The sequence below is a fragment of the Cardiocondyla obscurior genome, linkage group LG06 (genome assembly GCF_019399895.1).
Source record: "Cardiocondyla obscurior isolate alpha-2009 linkage group LG06, Cobs3.1, whole genome shotgun sequence".
Taxonomy (NCBI): domain Eukaryota; kingdom Metazoa; phylum Arthropoda; class Insecta; order Hymenoptera; family Formicidae; genus Cardiocondyla; species Cardiocondyla obscurior.
Window position 1 is genome coordinate 1,581,347 of NC_091869.1, and position 24,874 is coordinate 1,606,220.

Below are 24,874 nucleotides of genomic sequence, written 5' to 3' on the forward strand. Positions count from 1 at the left end.
CGCCACTAGGTATCTCTAATCTCACGTGAGGCGCGCTCACGGATCGCATCCGATAATATCCAGCCACGTACAATTCGAACCGGCAGCTCTGAAATAACACGCGACAAAAACTCGGAGATCCCGGATGCCTGCAGCGGGTGTGTTTGCCCGCGAATTCGAGCGGTGATCGCAAATTCCACTGATCGTGACGCGAATTGCCGAATGGCCGTAGCGCGGCGTATCCCGTAAAATCGGAGAATCGATTCCGCGTTGCGCAAAACTCTCCTTCCCTTTCAAAATTCTAAGTAAAAAAAAAAAAAACCTTGCGCGTAGTTAGAAGACTCGGAATGCATTTGCTCTCATTATTTCTGCAACCGACAGGAATACATTCGTACCGTAAAAAAGCTTTCAAACAATTGACGCATTTTTACGTCGAACGATCACCTCGGGTCGGTAATTCAAAATTAAAGAACCGACCATTAGTCCCTCGCCATTGACGTAAAAGCGTAGAGGAAAAAAAAATTGTCGTTTCTCCACTGCCCTGTCGCATACTTGTTTATCGGGCTTAAAAATACCCAAAGGTCCCGAAGGGTTAGATACTTCCGTGTCACGGCCAAGATAAATAGCGAGGGACGGCGCTTGTTTTCGACGCTCCGCGAGGCTGCGACGCAGGTTGCGCGTAATGCGTGTGGTACGAAAGTATCGCGAGGGCAAAATCGAGCAAAAACCGGCCGTCCGCTTCGTATTATACGGGCGCGGCTGTCCGCGTCGGTGCTGTCTGTGCTTCTGTGCCGCCACATTTAATGATCGACGGAAGCCGCATCGTGCCCGAGTTCACTACGTATTTTAATTTAAATTTATATGAATACGTGGAACGTTTCCCGCCTCCCGGATTCACGTTTCTTCTCGCTGACGAACTTATCGACGAACAAGCGACTCCCAACGCCAAGTCAAACTTGGTCGAGAATCTTGCTTTCCTTAAATTAAAAGCACAGACGCGCGCCTTACGCGGTTTAATGTATTTAAAACCAATTTAATTCAAGTTTGACGCGTGACGCTTCCTATAATAGATCATTTCGCACCGTCGACGTCGTCGTCCAGCTCGAGTCGATTATTTAAAACACGGCTCGTTACGCGGAATATATGGCAACAAATCGCGAACGATTTTTCAAAGTGCGCACGAAACAAATATGGGCATAATTCGATTTAAAGCCTAATCGGATCTACCGCGGGTATTCAAATCGGATTTCCGCCTGACGCATCGCGCTACTCATCAACGTCGTCGCGCGTTTGCGGGACTGTGATTATCTTTCATCGAAACGTCGGCTCCTATCTGCACGCCTTTAACCGTCGTCACGAGCACACGTCGCACGTGCAAAGACGGTACGGCACCAGCAGCGAAACCGAAACACACCGACGGGTCAAGCGTTAGCTCTTTTTTTTTTTTTACAAGCAGTCGTAAAATAAATCCTTTGTTCTTCCATTAATTCGTCAAATTTCGAGTAGACTCGACCTCGCGATCGACGAAGCAAAAAATCACCAATCCGGGTGATCGCATATTATTTCAATGCACTGGCCTTACGCGCGATGCGATCGACTTTTGCAAGAACCACGCGATTTAAACGAGGCAAATGCTACTTCGCAGTTTTGACGAGTGAAACTTAATCGTGCATTCGCTCATGCTGGCCTAGCATTAATTTATCTGTACCAAGAAATGTCTATCATTACGTTACAAAAATCATGCTTAGCCGCTGTTATTATAACCTAGATTTCTATGCCTCTATTAAGTCCTTCTTAAGGAAAACTAAGGGGACGACCAGCGGAAAGAGAAATATAATGAAACTCTTAAGTGTGACAAGAAATGTCTAAGCGTTTTATCTTCTCCCGCAGCGGTTTAACTGCGGTCTTATCTTCTCGTTCAACTTGTTTAGAACATACCGTTGGGAAAATGAAAATAATTGGCGTTAATAAATTATACAAAGCGGGACGGATGCGATTTATTTCAATTGTGTCTGAAATTCAGAAAAAGAGGTAAAAACAATAATCGTGCAAGGCTGCTTTCGCCGCGATTTACTTTGTTCGTGCGTCTGGCACTTAAGATATTCAGAATCTTCGAGACACCCCGCGCGAGATGCGAAAATTACTCCGTTTAGTCACGGAAGGAGTTAGGCTGCGTCGATGCGATTCAGAGAAGCGCCTTGTCTTTTATCTCGATCGCGCGCGAATCGATCGCCAGATTCTTCGACGGGAGTCGCCGCCGGTGCGGATCGCAATTTATAAAATCGTGCAACAAGATGCCCGCCGAGCGAGGAGCCGTTAACGCGTCGCGTTACAATGGCGTGACGTTATATAACCACGTCGAACTGCGGAATATTTCGAATACTGATAATTAGGCACGCAATCGCCATCGATGACGGATGCCCCGCGTCCCGCGGTCGTAATATCTGGCTGTGTTCGTAACATTCTTAAAAATTCGCCGAGCGGCAATTTATTCGTCGCCGCCGATTCGATTATTCGCGCTTTGTCGGACAGAAAAGGAATAATTTAAGCGAATAAATTGCGGCCATCAATAAATTTAATTTAAATCAATGCCGCGCGCTGTACAGAAATAATTCAAATAATTCGAATAACCGAATGCCAAATATTAATTGGCGCATATCCGCGGTTTGTACGACAATTAATTAAGTGTATAAAGGTTCATCGATTATAGTCTAATATTAAAAGAATAATAGTAAAGGCTGTTGAATCGCGCAAATAAATATAATAGAAAACAAATTTTTCGCCCCCTTCTTTACGTCGTTTAATTCACTCGATCCGTTAGGCTCCGGCTCGCGAACAGATTGATTCGACGCTAATTAATTTATCATAATCGACGAAGGACGACGCTGACGGATCGACGAAACAATGGAGCATAAAGCTGTAAATGGCGATTGTCCGTGGAAGCCTTTCGATCGGCTCTCCTCTCGACCCTTAACCCGGGGAATCCCGAATTTCCCATAGCAACGTGACGGTGCACTCCATTACCCATGACCTCCGCGCCCCGAGCGCGCCTCCGCTGCGCTGCCTCTGTATCTGCGAATCAATGCAGCTCCGTCGCGTGCATCCCGGCATTCCCCGAAACGCGGCCGTAGGCTAATTGCAACGGAAATTACGACGAAAGAAAATCGTGCGCGCGTCCACGTACGCCACGCTACGCGCGCTCGTCGTTGTGGCGTAAAGAGAAGTTCGCGTTTCTCGACGTGCGCGTTTCATGCTGAACGAAACCTCCCAGAGGTCGAGCCCGATCAGCTCGTAAAATAGAAAAATTAACAGAAAATTATTACACCGTCCTCACTTTGTCAGCAAAATTGAACAATTTATCGAGTAAAATTGATAGTCTGTTAACCGACTCGAAACAAGCGCCCCATGCGTACACAAATGCGTTTTTTCGTATTTGTTCACAACTTGAATTCTGTGTTGGAAAAGTCATCAATTTGCGTTTAAATACGAACAGAATAGAAAGTCAGCGTTATCGATTCGTATTCTCATCGCACGCTCATTGCATTGCCAAGTTTGATGAACGTCATAATAGCACCGCGAATTACTTTCGTATTAAATACACCTTGAAATTAGATAGAGTTTAATATTGAATAAACGCCGGACAGACGAAGGAATAAATATCATTCTACGTTTGCTGTATATTCTATCTTAAAAAAAATTGGTGTGGCGCGTAAATTAGCTGTTAATTGTTTACCGCTTAAAACCGACGCTGATTAGTTCTCTCTCGCTTGGCTTGCTTCACGCCAAGCGAGAGTCAACGTCGGCAGTCAAGTCGGCGATTTTGAGGTTTGATTTAATTTTAATATTTAATTAATATGTCCAGGCAAAGACGGTCTTCGCGGTTTTCGAGATCGAGGACGACCTGGTGGAAGCACCGTCTTTGTCTGGACATACTAATTTAATATTACAATTAAATCGAACAAGTACAATTAAAGAGAACGAGAGGAACGAATAGATAGCCGCGGGGTGGGAAGGGGTGAGAGCGAGCGCGAGCCTACGTGCCGCTAGGAATATTCCCTTACTCTCGCTTTGTCCTTCTTCAGCGGTCGCGCGAAGTACACGTACTCTCTACGCACTGTACGGCAGCCACGTGTGTCCGTATCGGAAGTAATACTCATTTACGTATTGCGTACAACGAAAACCGCCCGGTACGAGAACTATCTTCTCCTCTCCATCCTTCGTGTGAGGAGAGTACGTACGATACTCCGTGTGAGAAGAGCACGTGTCGCAGCCGGTTCGTCGGTCGTTTCGGGAGTTCCGTTAGTTATCGGGCGTCTTTATCACGATTATCTTTTTACGGGAGTGCGTTCGCGAGTGTCCAGTGCGCGGAAGGATGGCTCGTCACGTCCTATCTGAGAGGAGGAGCAGGCCCGGGGGGCATCATACATCGGCGGAGCAACTTTTAGGTGAGCATAAATTTTTTTTTAATTAAATCTTTATTAAAAAAAATTTGTATCTTTTTTTTTACTTTATTAAATGATATAATCTCTACATTAATATTTTCCTTTTTATGTTACAGACAACTGCAGAATTTTACAACTCCGCTGAAGCTCATGCAGATTGGTAAGTCACATAATTTTTTTTTTTTCGTAGTTTATAATTGGGATCCCTTAAAAATAGCGCGCGTGTGGCCCGCGGGTGGTTTCTTCTAGTCTGTATTAAATATTTATAGTTTTTCAACCTTCATTTATGACGTTAAAAAATTTGTGCAGCTAACGATAAATCGTGGTACCTAAATAAAATTTTTAAACACGGCCGAATAGAAAGGTACCGCAGCGGCTAAATAAAATATGTATATTCGAGAATGCACCGGCATTGCAGTCGAGCAAGACGATAATCAAATTTGGACACTAATCAAATTTACGAGCTGATCGAAATTTATTAATTTCTCCATGGTGAAATATAAACTACTCGTTACTAACCGAGATAATCGATCTACCTAACAAAATTTCATACTTCTTTACAAAGTCTTTTTCTGTACATAATATATATTTTAACATGTAGTATTATTAAAAAAAAAAAAAAAAAAAAAAACTGCGTACATAACACGTTTGATGAAAATTTATTGAAAAAGCTGACATGAAAATTTAATTTGCGTAATTTAAAATAATATCTTCAAAAAACTGAAAACTCTGTTTAAGCGTGAAAAAAGTTATAAGTCTATTACACTTCATATGTGTTTAAATGCTTATCTTTAAGCAACGCGTATATTTAGGTGTCATTATGTATCACGTGAATTCAAATCGACGATAGAAGCGTTGTCCAGATCACCGTGTTATATAAGCAATTATATAAGAAAATGACAAAAAATTAATCATTAGGCAATGCATTTTATGAAATAAAAAAAAAATAAAATAAAATCCGTAGTAGTAATTATAAAACGTTTAAAAGATTAGAACATCAGGATAGAAAACTATTAAATCGATATTAGTCATTTTTCTTGTTCGAGAAACTTAAGAGAGCTGATAACTGAAATACGTTCTTAGACACAGGAATAAAATTGATTCACAAAATAGCGCCTCAGGGAAACCAAAGATACGCATTTATCGACAGATGTCGAAGGATGAAATACAGTCCGGACTGATTATCTTGCATTATTAATCAGATAAAAATATATTCTTAAATGAACATTGAAAATTAATTCAAGACAAACGCTTTCAAGTATCTGCGAAATTATGCGCTTATAAATATATAAATATTGTAATTTAAAAAGAAACTATCGATTAACAGGAATTAATATACATAAATGTTGATTGAAAAAAATTACTAACGATAAAAGAATTTCCGGTCAAAGAAATGTTTCGATAAGACACTTCTAATGTAAGATAAATAAATTTCTCAGAAGCAGTATTAGGACGAAATAAGGATATATGAACGTGAACGCGGTTCTCGAACGTGTTTCGAAAGAGGGAACTCGCTCGCGCGAACCGAGCGAGTTAATTTTAGTTTAATCGACCGACCTGATACCGAGCTTGCATACGAGCGGCAGTGCACGTATGAGCGTGCATGACGACGAGTTACACAAAGTGTCACCGAACGGACGCGTCCCGAGGACAAAACGCGCCTTCGACGATAAATATCGCGCAAGTAGCGCAACAGAGGCTACGTCAGAAAGAACGTCAATTGCGTCGGGTAACAGAAAAATATTACAATATATATTATACTTATAAAGAAACTCGTGCCAATACGTCTGGTGTGGTATTAAATTTGCAAGTCTCGCGTTTACGTAAGGCAGCTAATTACAGATAGCCAATAAAACACGCGATATTGCATTAACAGTATCAACGATAATATCTCGGGTAATCGAGAAGCTTAAGAAAATAAAGAAAAAAAAAATATACATATATATAACACATCAGGAAAGAAGATCTCGTCATATGATCGATATCCCAAAAGATATACGCGAATGTCCGAGACAGATTGCATAGCGCGACTATACGTGCGTCGGCGGGTTACGTGCACGTCGACACGGACCTCGTTTCCCCTACCATGCGATTCATTTCCGAGTTTTCCGACCCTTGAACAACGGCCGACGTCATCGGCGCCCAGGACGCGAAATCCTTGAGCGCAGCAGCCGGCCAAGGCCGACACTTGAGCGCGCCGAGCGCGGTAGCGCGTTGAGAGAATTTCAGGAGCGGTTCTCTAATATCGATTAGAGAGAGCGGCGCGACTGGGGATAGGGGTATAATTGGGGATTTTACACGGGTGGATTTAACGATCAAGACTTCGTGATGGCTTTATCATTGTTTCGAGTTTAGTGATTGATTCGATTTTAATACAGGCGCGAACTTACTTCTGGAAAAAAAAAAATGTTCAATTTTTGTTTAATCAAACGGAAAACAAAAACTCTTTATGTGCATCGCGCTGAGTACACTTCGCTTCCACGCGATTACGCGAGATTCTGGTTATTACTTAGATAGCATTTTGTCCGTAAATTTAGATTACTCGATTTTTCGATCCGTACGTATCCCAGTTTTTCCAATCCGGATGATCCATACGCACATCAGCCCTCGAAAAGGGTGAGGTAGCCGGAGTTATGGCGCATAGATCATCGGGTTGGAATCGGATAAACGAGGATGCCGGCTGAGCTTCCAAAAAGAGCAGGAGAGACAGTGTCGCAATGCAGATCTCCCCCTTGTCGCGATAAAAATGAAAAAGTGCTGCGCGATCTTCGATCTTTCCCAAAATAATTCCACCTCACGGCTCCATCGTAGATCATCGCAGACGCTAGTGTTGTTAAGACGTTACGCGGATAAAATTAAAGGAGATATTCTATTTCTATACGCAGATAAGATTAAGACATGCTTATATATAACAATTTCATTATCACGTTGTAAAAAAAAAGAAAAAAAAAAAAAAAACGATTAAAATCATTCGATACGTTATCTTTTATCTACGAACAAACAATAAATCAATATCGCGACATTTATCATTTATTCGTAGATAAAAATTTGCAAAGGTAGGTATCTCCATTTTTCCGGGTCTTTAAATTATTAAAATGAAGACATACTTAAACTGATTAAGATTGATAATGTATCCAGAAGAGAACAAGATTGAGATATCGTGTCTTCATACAGATAAAATCATAAGTATTATATATACGGTACTCACACGACGACAAAGTGCTATATTTCATGTTTATAACGAAACAAATCATAATAAAAACTTAAAAAAAAAAAATTCCAATACATTTTCGAGCTAAAAATTATGTCGAATCGTTTCTGCAATAGATGCAGAAGGGGAGTTCGCTTAATAAAATACTTTATTTCTCGATACGCGTCCCGACCCAAGTCGTTTCAATGTCGCTTTCGTCAAGAGATTAGCCGGCAATTTTTCTCCGTCAATTCGCAGCGATTTGCGTACATCGTTCATGTAAGAGCGATTCTCGTGGGCGGCAAGGGACTCCTCATTACAGTCAGCAACGTCTAATTAGTCCGCTCCTCTAGAACACGGCAGCGTGCACGGTGAATTACGTCAGGCTTGTGCATTTTTCCGTCGCTTTTATTCGCGCGGCCGACAAGATGACGTCGGGATATCTCCGCGAGGCATTAAGCCGCGTGACTTGCGAATCCGCCGACAGATCTCGGCCCACTGCTCCCTTTTCGGCACGAATGCCACGGTGACTGGCGGCAAAGGTAATATCGCGTCGCGAAAGAAGAGGCGCAATTTTGGACCCGTAGAGGCCCGCGCCAGTGACCGAACGATTAAAAAAATATCGTTAGGTAACTTGATCTTTTTGCCAAGTTATAATGTTATTTTCGTCGTGCATTCGAACGTGAAGTAATGTTTGAACGTCCACGTCTCTGTACGCTGAAAGGCAGATATGGCAACGGCAGATAGCGAACGTGACTTTAACGACGTATGCGCCGAGTTTCACATGTACCGCATGTATGTACCGCGCCGGCCGGATTGCCGATGACTGATTTCTCCCCGTTCTCTCATCCCTTGTCTCTGCCGCCTAGGATTACGTGTGTTCGCCGCAGAAAACGCTATATCTGCCTTTCGGTGTACGTGTTAGCGTCGTACAAAAATGGCACGTATTCACGATTAATAATAAAAAAAATATAAAAGAATTTATGAAGAAATTTTGCACGAATCTGAGAGCACGAAAACTTCCGCCGTACTTGAAGACTCCTTTATAGTTTGACAGGTTGAATTTTGAGGTCTTTAACTTTTTCGGGACAGTACATTCGTAGTCGTATAAACCATGTGAAACCGCGCTCCTTAAAGGGCACTTGGAGATATTTGAATTCTTCTCCCACAATTTCGTCCACGTTCCTCGCTAATAAAATTCTTGAACTTTATCGCTCGCGTTTTAACATCCCTGAATTCTCAGAGTTCGAGTTACGTCGATCGTAAACGACGTTGCTCCGTGGCTCGTGCAACGGGAGAGCAGTAGCCCCCGAGATCGCGCCGCATCCCGATTCGCACCGACACGGGCTAAAGTGCAACATGTGCCGGTTGCATAAACCGAGAGAGAGAGAAAGAGAGACGGAGAGGATTTGAGACCGGTCGTCTCGAATTGCTCGATTAAGGCCATAGACTACAGGCCCTGCTATCAAAAGACTATCACACGAGATATGTGCAGTGAAGTGCAGCGATGCATCGAGATTGCCGGGCGCGGGGGACGCGGTTGCCGAAGATCGATAGAAAGTCGAGTGAACGTTCCGGCAGATCTACCGAAAAGTTCGCATCAAAATCTGCGAGGTCGTATTACCTACGAACCATCTTTATGTTACTTATACGAGTCTCGAGTACGCTTTACACGATTATCGTTTGAAGATACGATAACGTCCAGGTCCCTAAACATTTTCCTTCTTCCACGTGTAGAGATTAACGATTTGCAATTTTTCCGAATCTATATCAGTAAAAAATAAGGACAGTGGGAGCACTTATTGTTAATTGCGATGGCGAATCGCTGCGGAAGAAGAAAATTTGTCGTTTCGAGTAGATCGATTGGAGCCATAGTTTGCAGACAATGTCAAGCAGCTATCAAAAGGCTATCGAGAGAAGTAAAGTGAAACAAACGCGTCGCGTGCTCAAGGAAAAAGTCTAACAGTTAACGTTAGAATTTGATCCGCAAATAAAGCAGACCATTCCTAATTGAAGCATTCACTTATAAACAATTGTATCACGGTGCGACTACTAATCGCGTAAATAATTACTAAAAAAGCATGTAGAATAATCCCCCTCTCTCTCTCTCTCTCTCTCTCTTTTCTATATAACAATCAATATAAAATAATCAACCTATTAAGAAATTTGATACAATCACGCTCTTAATTAATTTTACTGTTTCTTTTTGTTATCGCACAATTATCGTCGTGAATGATCGAGTATCGCAAACAGAAACAGCCTGATATAAAAAGAATAAAAAGAGAGTCAATTTATAATTCCGATTTGACTTTGATGCGCGCGAGAATTAGTAGGTTCTCGTAAATTTTAATTTAATCAAATGCGTTTGATTGAAACGGGCATCTTTATTTTTTGCGGTTCGAAAAATTTGTCAGGGAAATAAAGTCCTCAACGTGATTACGGTGCACTCGTGTACGCGGGCGGGACAAAACGATTTTCAGGCAGGGCTGGCGATAATTGCGCGGTCCGGAGCGCAACAGTAAATCGTACAAATGGTGCAGAAGAGAAAGGTTTTGTCGTTGGAAATCGGTCGATTAAGGCCATAGACTGCAGGTACTGCCAATCAGCGATCAAAAAGCTATCGAGCGTGCGAAATGAAGTGCGGCGATGCGCCGCGGATACGACAAACGCGGAAGTCAGTCAGGGAGATAAAACGGATATTAACTAATTTCGCAGTAAATCTGCGCTAACGCTCGCATACTAGTCTTTTTTTTTCTTATCGTTTCTTTTCCGGCAGATGAAAAAGCACAAAACACAAAAAATAATGGGCCTAAAACAACAAAGGTACTTGAAGGTTCAAGAGTTTATGCGCTAAAAATCCAATACTAAAAAAAATACTAGATTTCTTATATACGCCTCACAAATTATTTTTATAAAATATAGATGTAACCTACAGAGAAGATTTTTGTTATAATAACGTTAAGATATTCAGTAAATTACTTTTTTTTATATATATTCATCGCTCTAGACTCTAGACTCTCTTGAATAGCTTCATAACGCAGTTGTTTTTTTATAACTGCGTTATGACATATTTTCATAACAAAGACAAAATACATGAACTTTTATGCACAGTAAACTAAGTTTTAACATATTATATTAATATGTATTTTAAAATGCTGAATTTTAAACAGAAAAGGAATATATTTTTAAATATTAAAAAAATTTAATAGACTGTCTTTTTAAACAAAAATTACACAAAAAAGATAGAGAGAGAGAGAACAAAGGGAGGAGTGGAGGGAAAAAGAGAAAGACCGCGGAAAAGTCGTTTGACATAAGAACGATAAGTTTTCACTGTCACTTGGTAATGAATAATGATCAAAGAGCGCAATCTGATATCTACAGATAGGATGCAATGACAGGCTACACATCGTTGCACGCAATCTATCGCACGCGAACGGCGAAATGTAGCGTGACCGATACATCAGAGACAACAGCGTGAAGGATTAAGGTTTACGAGTGCAGGTATCGACTTTGTAACGCGGCCCGCCGTAGAACTACGCCACTACGCCTAGTCGCAAATAATTGATTGAAGTCATCCTTGAAGTCAATGAACAGCGGCACCATTTTTAGCCGAGTCGAGTGGTGAACTTAGCTCGCGCGCTGTTTGACCTAATATTCATCGCGTGGCGTTCTGTCGATCCGATCGATCACTATCGCAGACACGAGCGAGCGAACAAACATCTTCCCGCACGTTGTAATCCCCGATCGTCACGTGGCGAAAATATATAATTCGCCGAGGCACTTAAAATGCTATTTTACTCGTTTGCACGTTCAATAATATTAATAATGATAATAATTAAAATATTCACTGTAGTCGTACTTCGATATCGGATATAACGTACGTAAACGTTGAAACGGTTCGACGTTTTCTTTTTTTAATTAACTGACGTGAGAAATATATCACTCTTTCAATATTTTTATCTCCCCTTTGTTGTATGTAAAAATATATGAGATACAAGAGAAATCATTTTTAATTATTTCGATAATCAGATGAGAGAGAAAATTAATTCAAAGTGAATTAATATATAATAAAATAAACTAATTTAAATTGACCAAAAAAAAAACAGGGAAAAAACGTAGATTGCATTATTGAACAAGCAATGAGAAACTCTCGTGGCGAGTCAAGAACACGATTTTTGTTCCTTCGTAGCGGTCAACAATCGTGATTGTTACAACATCGTCATTTTCACCTGCATCGTTGCACATGCACCCTTGAGAGGTTAACGATGCATTACCCGCTGACACGATATTTCCCTATTGATTTATTTATTGATATTCTTACTATCATTTAGCGTACACGCAGTTAAAACGCGGCCTCCTTAGACACGAAAGTCGTAAACCATGAAACATAGAAATCGTAAATTTTTTTTTAACGCAAAATATTTTACAAATCTGGAGAGTAACGTTTCCGTAAATTAGAAATAATGCGTCGAGGCCATCGCGATGAGAGATTAACGCAAATTAACGCTCGTTGAGTACGTGTGAAATATCAGGTATGCGCGAGGTGCGTTATGCATCGGGACGAGAAGCAATCAGATTTCGATGTTGAAAGGCCGAGAAGTGGGAAAAACTCGCGACTTGCTCAGCCGGAAATCGCGGAAAATCGAAAGAGAGGAGAGGACCACCGAGGGGATATGCGGGGAGAGAAAATGCGAAGCGCTTGCGCGGCCTGCTCGTTTCCATGGCTTCTCGTAACGTTTCACGTAGCAACGCGAGGACTTTTGACCCCGTTCGATTGTCCTTCGAAACAGCTCCGTGCGCCGAGGAAGCGAAGCGCATCGCGGACCCACGATTTTTTTTTCAATTTTTTTTAGCCTTATTACCAGAAACTGACAGAGTTGTCGATGCATCGCGATGCACCCTCGGCTGTACGAACCGCAAACCGATACGAAGATAACGAGCTTCATGAAAGAGAAATTTTTTTTTTTGTTGCTCCAAAATCAACTGTTAGAAAAATATATTTTTTAATGAATCTATATTAATATAACATGCAATTAAACTCGTAAATTTTGATTTAAATTTTAAAGATTTGCAAACAAAAATAATAAAGTAACAAAATGCATGTTTGCAGATACTTATTACAAAGGATTTATATTATGGATAATTCATGTTCGAAAATTTAATTAGAAAAATTTATGTTTGCGCGGAACAAAAATCCGACAGAGAGAGAGAAAAAGAGAGAGAGAGAGAGAGAGAGACATCATATAATTCATGAGTGGTAAAATGTAATGCGTACCCGCGGTCCACGCAATTCCGTCTCTGCTCCGCAATTTTTCCCGAGTGCGGACTCGTTCCACGTTTTAATGCACTTATGGGATTTACCCCAGAACGCGTGATAAATTCTTCTCCTCCGTCTCCCCGGCATTCCGTATCTCCCATGCGTGTTTATTTCGCGAAGGTATTCCGTTGACACCGGTTAGAGATTTATGTCGAAGCAGCTGATCGCAATTTGGCAAGAAGCGTGCCCTCGTGAAATGTGTTTGCACGCCGAAAATTCATCGAGACGCGCGCGGGCAAAAGTGACCAATTATTTCCTTAAGCGCAACGCAACGGCAGCGCTTAATTACTCAATCGATTAATATTTTATCTCGCGGTACTTCCGCCGCGCCAGCTCGGGATCGAACGTGCCGTTAGTTGTAAAGAAGACACGTTATCAAAAATAAAAAAGGAGAAGCGGGGGCCGAGTCCACCTTTGGTGACGCATTGTTCCGAAAAAACAGATTGAATTTCGCAGCGTTCGACAGGCAGCTCATCAATTCGTCGGGCGATGCGAATGCAAAGTCGTGGGCGTGCAAACGTGTTTCTTGCTCGCGGCGACCGCTCGTTCTTTCACAGCTTTTCACAATCGTAAGCACCGATTTTTAAGGATTACTACGTGCCAAACGCTGCTCCTTCGCGAGCTAAACGACCGCACTCGTAACGTCTCCTTGAGAAGAGTAAAACACACGGACTGCGTAAAGTTACTGATCGCGGACCAAGTTACATGTCGCGCGGCGATTTTTGCGACGAGAAGCACGAACGAAGCTGGCCTCGCGGATCAGCCACTCGGGGCTTCCAAAAACCGGATCGCGCCGGTTTCCGCAGTATTTTTAGAAATAGCTCCACCAAAGTAGGCTTGTCGCGTTTAAATATCGGAAAAACGTAGGCAAGGCCTCGACATGCACGCGCGATGTATCTAAGACCTTAAGAGATGAATTATCATGTGTCGTTAGGGAGCTACGTCGGTGGTTCACGCAAATTGCAGAAACGACGAACGATCGTTCGGGAATTCCGTATTTATATGTGATTCTAAGCCCTCAACTCAAATCGTCTTTACTCCGATAAACTTCTTTGAGATCTTAATTATCCCGAAGGGCGAGATAGCGAATGATATTCCTCTCTGAAGAACTCTAAACCGGTCCGTCAAAATCTGGGCGTTTCACGGTGAAGTGAAACAACCGAAATAATTATTTCGTAACAAATTACGGGATCGCGCGGCAGATAGTGTCAGGCGAGTTGCGATCAGTTGAACGGCAATTCAAATTGAACGAAGTAGTCATTCGGTTCGCCAACGATATCGGGCATTATAATCGTCACGTGGCGCAGGCCTCTACTCGATCTAATTGCAATGCGAGTTCGCTTACACGTGAAGGGCGGCACGTCAAGTGGAGAACCATCGTCGAAAAAGGAAAAAAAAAAAAAAAAAAAAAAAAAATTGCGATAAGAGAACAGCGCGGATAAAAGACCGTTCTTGACCGAAAGCAGAAGCAAATGCGCTCCTTTTTAAGGCAGGAGCGTCGGGCGAATGCATATTCCGCATACCGTGTAAGTGATATTTTGCATTTTATCGCGAGGTATTTTCATCGTATCTCGCGACGCACTTGCAAACGACTTTTGTCATCGGTTCGCCGTGGCAGGCACCGATAATCTGACCGGTGCGAGTTAAAATCGTGACATATGACTCATAAAGTTGATTTTGTGGCGTACGAATAAATGTAAATGCCATTACACTCGACACCGCGCGAGCAAAGCTCATCAATGTAACGACGCTCACGTTTATCAAAACGGTTGTCGCTTTAACAAGTATGGTATTCCTTTTCGCTCGCGTATATTTCTCACGTCTCGATACGCAAAAGCGAATATCTTGTCGTCGAATGTGAGTACCTTCGAATTCTTATAAGAATTACGCTCTGTGTTTTGTGGTATTTAATCGGACAAAGAGAATTTAATTAAAATCAAATCAATTATAAAAAAAAAAAAAAAAAGAGTCTGGCGCAAAATACGCGACAATTCACCCAGAATTCAGACGATTATGTATAAAATATGGAAATAACATCTGCACGGTCGGTAATTAATGAATTAAAATTCTATTTTTAATTACCGTACTTCGTAATCCGATGATATCAATTATATTAGACCGCAGAAGTCTAAAATATTGTAACACCGAGAACATATTAATTCTTACTGTAGTGTTTCAAAGCAATTGTATATGTACGATGGTATACTCCGCGAAGGTATTAAATGCAGAAACGATGTATTAGATAAATATAAATTTGCATAAATAATAGAACTACCTTTTAAGGTCTAACCCGTTAAGATAGCGTCGGACAATTATTGTAATTGAGAATGTTCAAATATAGCTTTTTACGATATCGTCGAATTACGTATTTGTTGCGCATCTATTTCCATGTATTTCCGTTCGATTATCTCTTTCTACGTAATTATGCCGCGGGGTAAATTTTACGTTGCAATGCTCGCCATTTTTTGCGCGCGGAAAGCCATCGATTTTCTCGAATTAAAATACTTGCGGTCGAGCTGGAAACTGTTGCCACGATTAGATACGGTCCTGGCTCGTACGATGTCGCGAAGAGGGATTGTCGAGAGACCAGAGAGGCCGGAGAGGGCCGCGGAGTTTCGGGAGAAAAACCGGCAGTGGTGGTGATGGCGGCGGCACGACGAAGGTGAAGGGGGACGTGATAGCGCGCCGCACTTGAAATCGGCCGGCGTGTTACTATGCTACGGTGCCGCCCTCGACGGTGATCCACGCGAGGATCGACGATCAACACGCGTTGATCTCGGCGCAAGGGGTGCGCCGCGATCTAACGGGTGTTCACTTGAACGACTGCCCTAGCTTGTTCTCGCAAGTGTTACAATGCCACGTATTATGAGTCCCAGACGGCTAAGACACTGTCGTTACCGTTTACTAAAACGCGTCTCTCATTAAAAAAGAAAAAAAAAAATATGTTATCGCTTCCGTTAACGTAGAAAGCGTAGCTTAAACGACTACAGATATATAAAGTTTATAAATCATATTTGATTTACCCACCCACGTGTGAAAACCGAATACATAGACTTTGGAATATTTGTTAGACTATTTTCGGAATGAAAGAAACTTAATCTATCTTTGGATTTATCATGCAAATATGCCACCAAAGCGGGTCAAAGGTGCGTCACGCTCTGCGTCATACGAAATACAACAATATGTCTGACACAAATGAGAAAAATAATGCCTCAATATTACATTTGATTATACGAATGTAATAAAATGTCTTACCTTTGCATTTGACTCCCACTTTTCCAGTGCCCCAGATATAATCTTCACCTATGGAATAAATTTAAATATTAGTATATATTTTGCACTAAGTAAGATTTTCTAATTACATTTGCAATTATTCGATAAAAAGTATAAATCAATAGGAAAAACAGAATAACTGACTGAGAAAATTTATTTTAATAATACTTTTACGTTGATATTACTTTAATTGATTGTAAATAATTACGAGTCATATAAAAGTAATTAATTTATATGATTTTGAATTAGCGATAACTTACAATGCTTGCAAAGGATGGGCGTTACGAAGTAGACATCTACAAGAACGTGATTGTAGTTATGTTCCGTGCTCGTGGAATCCGCTACGTACGCTGTAACAAGAAAATAAATTAACAAACAGATTAATCTAATACACTATGTTATAAAAGTAACGCGTGATATCGTGTCCATGTACAGCACGGTGTTAATATTTACCATACGGCCCATTGCTGAGCGTTACATAAGACGACTCTTCTTCATTGTGAGTGTCGAGATACGGCGACAAGCTTCCTTTCAGCATTAGGACTTCGTCGATTGTACCCTTCGTGTCTGAATAAAATCATACAAATATAATAAACATAAATTAATAAACAAATAATTAAGAAAAGATCAATAAAAATTACTGATACTACAAGTTAATATTATATGTTTTCAGTTAATTTATGTCAAGAATGTTTTCATACCAGGTACAAAGTCTTCTTGCTTGCTTCTCGAGTCGCGCGAGACGACACTGGTGTTTAATTATCGTGAAAGTAGTGCGTTACTAGATACGCGTCGATGAAACAATCACATTAGCAGATCGTCTCCATAGAAAAGCTTGCGTGATCTTGGCCGTTTATCAATCACACATGGCATGCAGCGAACATAAACAATCTCGTGAGATACTACAATCACAGGGCATAATCTTTCTCGATTCTTACACATCCTCCTCAGGGAGATTCAAAGCATTTCTATTATCTCTTGACTTAAATCATGTCAGAAGAGATTCTTATTTAATTCCCAATTATTTCTGGCTATTTGAGCGTTATTTAGGAAAGCCAAATTTTGCGCAATCGTCGATGTAGCTTATCTCGCTATTGGGCACATATGATTTGATTCTCACACATTTACTTCTAATTATTAAAAATAATGATTTACTCTTTGTATTAAAAAAGCTACTTCTGAACCCTTATACAATATTATATTCTTTTAAAAATTATCTTTATCGCTGTACATAAAATATGTGAGATGCAGTATGACAATGATGTTTTTGACAACAGTCAGCTCATTCAATATGCCGAACTCTTCTACAGTAAGATAATATGAACACTATGTAATAATTATTCATGCATGACTATGCAATGCATTATAATTTTTATCATTCCCCTTTGCATTTCTTCCGTGGGCATCCACTCTTCGAGTGTTGTTCTTCTTTTATTTCACTATTTCTACGTTTCATATCCAAGATACTGCAACCAGCTTATGATCTGTGATCTCTGAAATGCACAAATAATATAAAATTACATTCAAATTGTCAATCAAACAATTATTTTTACATTGTAATTAACTATTAGTTATTAAATATTATTTATCTTTAATTTTAAAACTTGGAGCTTAAATATATAATTTTTTTTTCAATGAATGGAATCAGTTCAATGTTTTAAGCAAAATTACATACCTATGTATAATATTATACAAAGATAATGTGAAAAAACATATTCATTTTATAGATATAATACAAATGGTGCAAAAATTAACTCTTCTAATTAAAAATAAGCAAGTAAGAGATATTATTTATAATCAAACATTCTATAGAATGCCAGATATGCTAGATAACTTATTAAAGAATTTCCACCATCTAATTTTTAGACATTGGTTGCTCAAGTTGGTTTGAAATGCTCAAGAGCTATTTGCAGGGTCTTCTTATCAGGAGAATCCCTGCAATCTTTCAGAATTCCAAGAATGTAAAGGTACACAAACCTAAACAAGTTATCTTAAAGAAAGGGCCAAAAGGGCCTTTATTGTACATGCTTTCGCGCGTGTAGGATCCAGCGGTACAAAAAATTTTGTCCTACATCCGATGCTTATCTGCACAGCACCGCTTATCGAGGATAACTTCTCTCAGGTAGCTGTCATTTATCGAAGGGGAATACATGCACGAAGTGCACGCGTGAAATCGCGCGTCGCTCGACAGAAATGAAGACGCGGGTTCACGTGCCGAGCGTGAGATATCCTCCTCCCTCAGAGGGGGAAGGGCAGCTTACCTGTTCAACGTCGCTGGCCGAGTGGAAGGTGTGGACCGGAAGCGGCGAGAGTAGACGTGATGTATGTTACACCTCGTTAGCGGGGACCTCGGCGATGGGAGTCTCGCGGCGCGCAACTTCGCTCGAAAAGAAAGGAAGGAGCGCCGCGCAAGGGCGACAGCCACAAAGGTGACGACAACGATGACGACGGTGGCGGTGCTTGGAACTTCTCCCTTGCCTCTTAGACCATCCCCGTCGTCTACGTGCACCGGGAACTCGCGGATAAATCGCGTCGGAAAGTAGCCACGAGGGGCGAAGGGAGGGGGACACAATAATAATATCGTCGGCCGTGTCGCAACTCCACGAACAAGCACGGCGGTTAGGCCAGCCTGAACAGTCCCGATAGAAAATCCCCAAAGTCGCAGCCAATATTCGCAAAGCGAATTCGAGAGCTCGAATTTACATCACGAGCGACAGGCGATATCCAATGAAACTTCTCGTTCTATAGGAAAGTAAAGGCCTTATAGGATATCGCGTGTTGCTTGCGACATAAATCGCATTGATGTGCATCTAGGCATAAGGCTTTTGACTAATTACGTTGCTTGATTCGGTTAGATTTGGTCAAGCAAATTGGTGATTGGTCGAAAACATTACTGTTAATGTAGCTGAAAGTATGTGTGACTAGCTTTAGCTTAACTGGCGTTGGTGAAACCGGGCTTTAGATGTCTTTATCAAGTTTATCTGAGACGTCTTCAACAGGTCTTCCAAGACGTCTTGCAAAACGTCTATTTCGTTTGGAGTTTTAGGACATAAGAGGTCCCGCAGAAATCCTTGCAACGTTTTTTAAATTTACATTAAGATGTATAAGTAGTACGGTAGAAGTCCTACAGATGTCTTGTGAACATCTGATGGTCTGAGTGTTGTATGTATGAGTAGATTGGGTAGTCGACGTGCCGCCGTGTCGGGCCGATGCAGGTTTCGTAACAGTACGTGTCCTTGGCTCTTTTGACGATTTGAGGCAGCCTGTATTTTAGTACAGGAAATCAGGACTTTTTCCGGACGTCTCCCAAATTGTTTTCCAAGGAAAACAGAGAAAAAAAAACCGAGATCGTGCTTGGAATTTGGAAAAAATTTTGTCACAAAAAATCATTTATCGACTCCCCATTCAACGATCTAACATGCTTACGGTAAAAAGCTGTGAAAAACGAGTTGTCGCTATTAGAATGACCCTTTCCACATTTACAGCAGTTTTGTCTCATTTACTGTGTACTCACCGCAAATAAACATATAGCGTGCAAAACATGAACGGCTGCTGCAAATTGAATGGATCATTATTGCTTGACGTACTCGTAAAATAAAGTATTTGTTTCCTGACGAATTTATAATACATTTTTGCTTTTATTGTTAGACCGCTGTAAGGACCGTCGCTCGTCGCTCGTTCTCCACGTCGAAATGGGCAGCTGCACAGCAGGTAATTAATTCTACCATTATTCTACCATTAGACCTAACCAAAAGAGTCGGTTCTCTGAACGCATTTCCGGGTGGTCGGCATATGCGAACGTTTTCGTATTAAGAGACAATTTTCGCTTGTTCTTCTTTTTCCTTTCTCGTTTCGGGATTTCTCTCACATATAATCACTCAAGGAAGTGGAAAGTTGAAGGACATGAAAGGTCATTTGTTTGTATCTCATTGCATAAATTCTAATATAAATTCATTGTGAATGTGCTAGATGACTGTGCGAGACGCTTTAAACTCTGCCTTGGACGAAGAGATGGAAAGGGACGAAAAGGTGTTTCTTCTCGGCGAGGAAGTTGCCCTTTATGATGGGGCTTATAAGGTATCACGAGGTCTCTGGAAAAAATATGGAGACAAAAGAGTCATTGACACACCAATTACAGAGGCTGGCTTCACTGGCATTGCAGTTGGAGCAGCTATGGTATGTGCAACATAATCTGTATAAAATTTTTTTGCTAGTATATTCCTTTTTTTTATATGATTTATTTTATTTTTTAGGCTGGCCTACGACCAGTCTGTGAATTCATGACATACAATTTCTCAATGCAAGCAATTGATCAAATTATTAACTCTGCTGCCAAGACATTTTACATGTCTGCAGGTAGAGTTAATGTGCCAATTGTATTTCGTGGTCCTAATGGTGCTGCTGCAGGTGTAGGGGCACAACACTCCCAGTGTTTTGGTGCTTGGTATAGTCATTGTCCTGGTTTAAAAGTAGTATCACCCTATAATAGCGAAGATGCTAAAGGCTTGCTCAAAGCGGCTATTCGCGATCCTGACCCGGTAGTAGTACTTGAAAATGAAATATTGTATGGTGTACAATATCCTATGTCTGACGAGGCTTTGTCAAAGGACTTTGTTTTACCTATTGGCAAAGCAAAAGTGGAAAGGGCAGGGAATCATGTAACGTTGGTAGCACATTCCAAAGCTGTTGAAGAGTCTCTTGAAGCAGCCAACGAACTTGCCGGGAAAGGGATTGAAGTCGAAGTGATTAATTTACGTTCTCTCAGGCCATTGGATATAGACACAATCATACAGTCTGTGGTTAAGACAAAACACTTATTGACAGTCGAGCAAGGCTGGCCGCAGTGCGGTATTGGTGCAGAGGTCAGCGCAAGAATTGCTGAGAGTAAGTTTCGTTCGAATTATATAAGGTATCATGAGAAACATATTTATTTTTGATTTGACATTTAATTTTGGACACTTTATATATCATTTTTTTATTTATATTGAAATTTTTATATTGGAGTAAAAAAAATTAATATTACGTAATTATATAACAATACATAAATTGTAAATAATAAGACTATTTAATTTTAAGAACAGTTTTTGTTGATAGATTTTAATTTATTTATTTTTTATATTTGTATACAAAGAAAAAACGATTTCCTAATCATATGCGAAGATTCCTATACGACTGATAAATGTACGCGAAACCTAACTCTTTAATAATTTTTATTTTTAGGTGAAGCTTTTTATCATCTTGACGCACCTGTGATTCGTATCACGGGGGTCGACACACCTATGCCATATGCGAAAACGTTGGAAACTGCGGCTTTACCACAGATTAAAGACATAGTAAATGCTGTTAACAAAGTGTTGGGAGTCACACAGTAGTCAATTGTATACGAATGCTTAGGTGAAATGATATTTTTACGGTTTTCCTGGTACGCCAGTTTTCCTATCTTCATTCGTCTCATTTCTATCCACAATTCCACAGCAAACCGTGTTCAAATATCGATAAATAGTAGAATAAATGCAGAAGAATAAGTGACAGTACAAAATCTCCGCTTAGTAAAGGTAATAATACTCTGTTATAATTGGCTAAAATACTTTAAAAACATTTCCTTATAAGTTTTATTCAGATAAATTTTTTACAAGTACATTTAAACGAAAAAACGTTTACACTTTCATTATAATGTATAAATAAGATTTAAGCAATGTGCTTCTCGAAACTAGCGCGCAAAATGTGCGATGTGTATTCTGTACATATACATATACGATAATAATGTTATTAGATACGTGATAATGTAAATATGTATTTTAGTTAGCAAAAATTTATTTAAAATATTAAATTGTTATAGCTGTCAACAAATGCAGAAAACATTTAATTTATTTTGATAATATTTGGATTGAATCTAAATAGATTAACTTTTAATTAAATAATTACAAAGTAGAAAGATAACGAACTACTGCTGACGTACGTATAAACGCACGAAAGTATAATAAATATAAAAACTGCCTTTCACCTTGTAGAATTTCACATCGCGCACTTAAGCAAAAATTGATAACTTATAAGAAAATGTTGATGGTGCAATATGCATATATCTAACTGTACAGTTACGGACAGCATACAAGGTGCTGCATCTGTTTGTTATTTATTACCGAAAATTAATAAATACTGTAATGTACAGATTAATTAATCTGATCGTTTATTTAACGTATATAATAACCTTTTAAATATTTATACATTACTATACGAGATATATGTTTATTTTTTTACATCAAATCATGTATGATACATACGTAACAAGCAGCATGTAACTACTGTCATATAACGTTCAAACGCATCTCGCAATTCTCCTTCTCTATAATAAAAATTAAATAATTAGTATTTTTTTGCTTAAATTCCTAATTTTTTGAATTATGCATTAATTACTATAATTTTTACCTAAGTACATCCATATCAAGAGCACATTGTGTATAGACAGATAAAAAATTTCGTAAATCAGAGTGCGTCCAATTGACTTGTCGCCAGGGTTCAATACATCTTTCTACTAGTTCCAAAAAAAAAAATCTTAGTTCCCGCGATCTATGCAAGTTGCATCCAATTCCGAGTATCGCTCTTGAATATGAACGAAAGTTTAAATCCAGTTCTTGATAAGATCGATCAAGAAGCATTGGTTTGAGCTTGAGACATACTAAACTGAAACATACCAAAATTTTCCTGTTATTTTTGTTATTAAAAAAAAAATTATTATGTTATATAAGTTTTACATACTGCTTGTGATGTTTATCATTTTCTAAAAGAATTCTGCATTCCGATAATTCTTGTAAAAACTCCCTATCCAAATCAGTATCAAAATATTCGGATCCGACGCAACGATATGTCCATGACATCATCATACTGTTAGCACAGTGATATAGATCGGGAAATGTTAAGAATTGTAATTTTCTCTTATTCATTTCAAATCGTAAGCATGCTATAAACACAACTGCTGCATATCGCCTGTAGAAGGAGTATAATTAAATAGTTATTATATGATAATTTGCATAATTAGATTATATACTTATTTAATTTGTTCTATAAGAGATTATTGATTTTAAATACTTCGCAAGATCGTCGGAAAGTAAAAAGTGTTGTTTGATATTGGTTGTGAGGGAACCTGGCAAATCTTCCACAGTTTTGAATACTCGTTTTACATTGTCATACTGCCTTCTACAGCTTTTCAATGTGATTCCCGTCTTTTCTGCCACTTCATCCATATCCTTTCTACTTTTAGATGTAATTTTCTTTCCTAATAACTCTCGTATGACAACATCATCAAATTCGTAATACCTGAAATGGGTAATTATCTGTTTCAGATTCGTGAAAAATCAAGCTCCAACTTCGATTAGAGGGTTCTGTTATACATATCCTTACATTTCTATAAGCATTTGACTGGTCTGTGGTTCTATCTGAAAGGCCAGTTGCTCGCTAGCAAGTTTTGTAGGAGTATGGAGTAGTTTTTCGAGTAAGGCATAAGTACGATAATGATCAAGAATATCCGACGCGACCAGCTCGATTGGCGCGTTAGTTTGTTGACAGATTCCTCGTTGATGCAGAATGCTGACGGCCTCGCTGGCTGAAAAAAGACATTCATCTCGTGAACCTCATTAATTTAAAATCAATCCTCGTAGAAATAAAACGAGAGATACTAAAATTTGTTCACTCACAAGTGTGCCCGTCGATCCAAAGCTGATAAATATCAGGATCGACCAGTGTATAATTGCTAATAAACACGTCGACCTCGGACAGCATTTTAGGGTTATGTTAACTCTACGATCGTACTGTACTATCGCTTGAGCTGTGCAGTAATCGGCGTTAGTGGCGCACGAACAGCTGCGCTACTTACGTAGTAGCTCTGACGAGTCTGACGATGTTATTTTCGGCAAAGAAGAAGGTTGATGGCTATCCCGGAACGCGTCTCCTTACAAAATTAGTGCGAATTTTTGTCAATCGTCGTCAGAGAGCGGCAATTGAGTGAAAATATCGAAGCTCTTTTGCGTCCAAAGGTAATTAGGTTTGTATTTTTGGTAGATCTTACGTTTTAATAGCTGAAATGATTGATCGAAATATCGACGCCCGCCGACTTTCGTGCCGGTGCTTCGCGCCAACTTTTCGCCGACAATAATTATGATTTTCGTAGCTTGTTGGCGTTATTATTAAGAAGATTATATCACACTGTTATCGGGTTATGCGAATTATATTGTTCTTATCTGTAGATTTGCCGCTCATTGCGTCGTCAAGAGAAGGAGATGGGTCGACAACGAGAAAGAGAAGGACGGAAGATGGATCGAGAACGAGAAAGAGAGAGACGGAAGATTGTCGTGAACGAACTGTACGCAATAAATGCGTGAAAAGGTAAAAGAAATAGGCCACCGAGGTTTCATATCTTGTTTTTAATACAAATTTGCAGGATTGTGAATGGAAAATGTAATACTTTTGTGGTTTGCAGAATATACATCGGATTTGGGCAACACAGCGCAGAATCGTGAAAGGAGACGGAGGAAAGGAGACAGGAACGGGGACAGAGGAAAGGAGAGAGGAGTAGACAGGAGATAGAGAGGAGAGAGAAAAGAGAAAGGAGAGGTCGGACAAAAAGACGCGGATTCACCGACAAGATGGCGTTCAGGCGTTTGCTGTTCTACATGGTAA

The 24,874-nt window shown here is 40.0% G+C and overlaps 4 protein-coding genes across 5 annotated transcripts in view; 2 read left to right on the forward strand and 2 right to left on the reverse strand.

The window, feature by feature from the left end:
- The window catches only part of Pi3k21b (phosphatidylinositol 3-kinase regulatory subunit alpha), a 58,383-nt gene extending 39,555 nt beyond the window's left edge, over positions 1-18,828 (reverse strand). The window contains exons 1-5 of one of the 2 annotated variants that reach the window (XM_070657413.1): positions 18,463-18,828; positions 16,903-17,694; positions 16,655-16,768; positions 16,462-16,551; positions 16,184-16,231 (exon numbers count right to left, since the gene is read on the reverse strand). In XM_070657413.1, the coding sequence (XP_070513514.1) occupies positions 16,184-16,231; positions 16,462-16,551; positions 16,655-16,739 (223 nt within the window). In that variant the 5' untranslated portion in view covers positions 16,740-16,768; positions 16,903-17,694; positions 18,463-18,828. Of the gene's footprint in view, positions 1-16,183; positions 16,232-16,461; positions 16,552-16,654; positions 16,769-16,902; positions 17,695-18,178; positions 18,367-18,462 lie in introns of those variants that run through there. The other variant, XM_070657414.1, reaches the window with a different exon arrangement.
- A 520-nt stretch (positions 18,829-19,348) lies between these two features.
- Pdhb (Pyruvate dehydrogenase E1 beta subunit) lies at positions 19,349-21,626 on the forward strand. The gene is made up of 5 exons (XM_070657422.1): positions 19,349-19,628; positions 19,850-19,912; positions 20,171-20,377; positions 20,455-21,085; positions 21,422-21,626. Exons 1-5 carry the CDS (start codon positions 19,620-19,622, stop codon positions 21,571-21,573), a joined length of 1,062 nt encoding a protein of 353 aa, XP_070513523.1. The 5' UTR covers positions 19,349-19,619; the 3' UTR covers positions 21,574-21,626.
- Positions 21,627-22,365: 739 nt separating this feature from the next.
- Positions 22,366-24,034, reverse strand: Fibp (acidic fibroblast growth factor intracellular-binding protein). Its single transcript, XM_070657421.1, has 6 exons — positions 23,893-24,034; positions 23,600-23,801; positions 23,288-23,515; positions 22,958-23,185; positions 22,628-22,882; positions 22,366-22,544 (listed from the first exon to the last, which is right to left on the reverse strand). Exons 1-6 carry the CDS (start codon positions 23,975-23,977, stop codon positions 22,466-22,468), a joined length of 1,077 nt encoding a protein of 358 aa, XP_070513522.1. The 5' UTR covers positions 23,978-24,034; the 3' UTR covers positions 22,366-22,465.
- A 111-nt stretch (positions 24,035-24,145) lies between these two features.
- Mitf (transcription factor Mitf) overlaps positions 24,146-24,874 on the forward strand; it is an 84,294-nt gene continuing 83,565 nt past the window's right edge. Inside the window, exons 1-3 of the mRNA XM_070657417.1 lie at positions 24,146-24,231; positions 24,442-24,580; positions 24,675-24,870. The gene's annotated coding sequence lies outside the window, so the exon portion shown is untranslated. The remainder of the gene's footprint in view (positions 24,232-24,441; positions 24,581-24,674; positions 24,871-24,874) is intronic.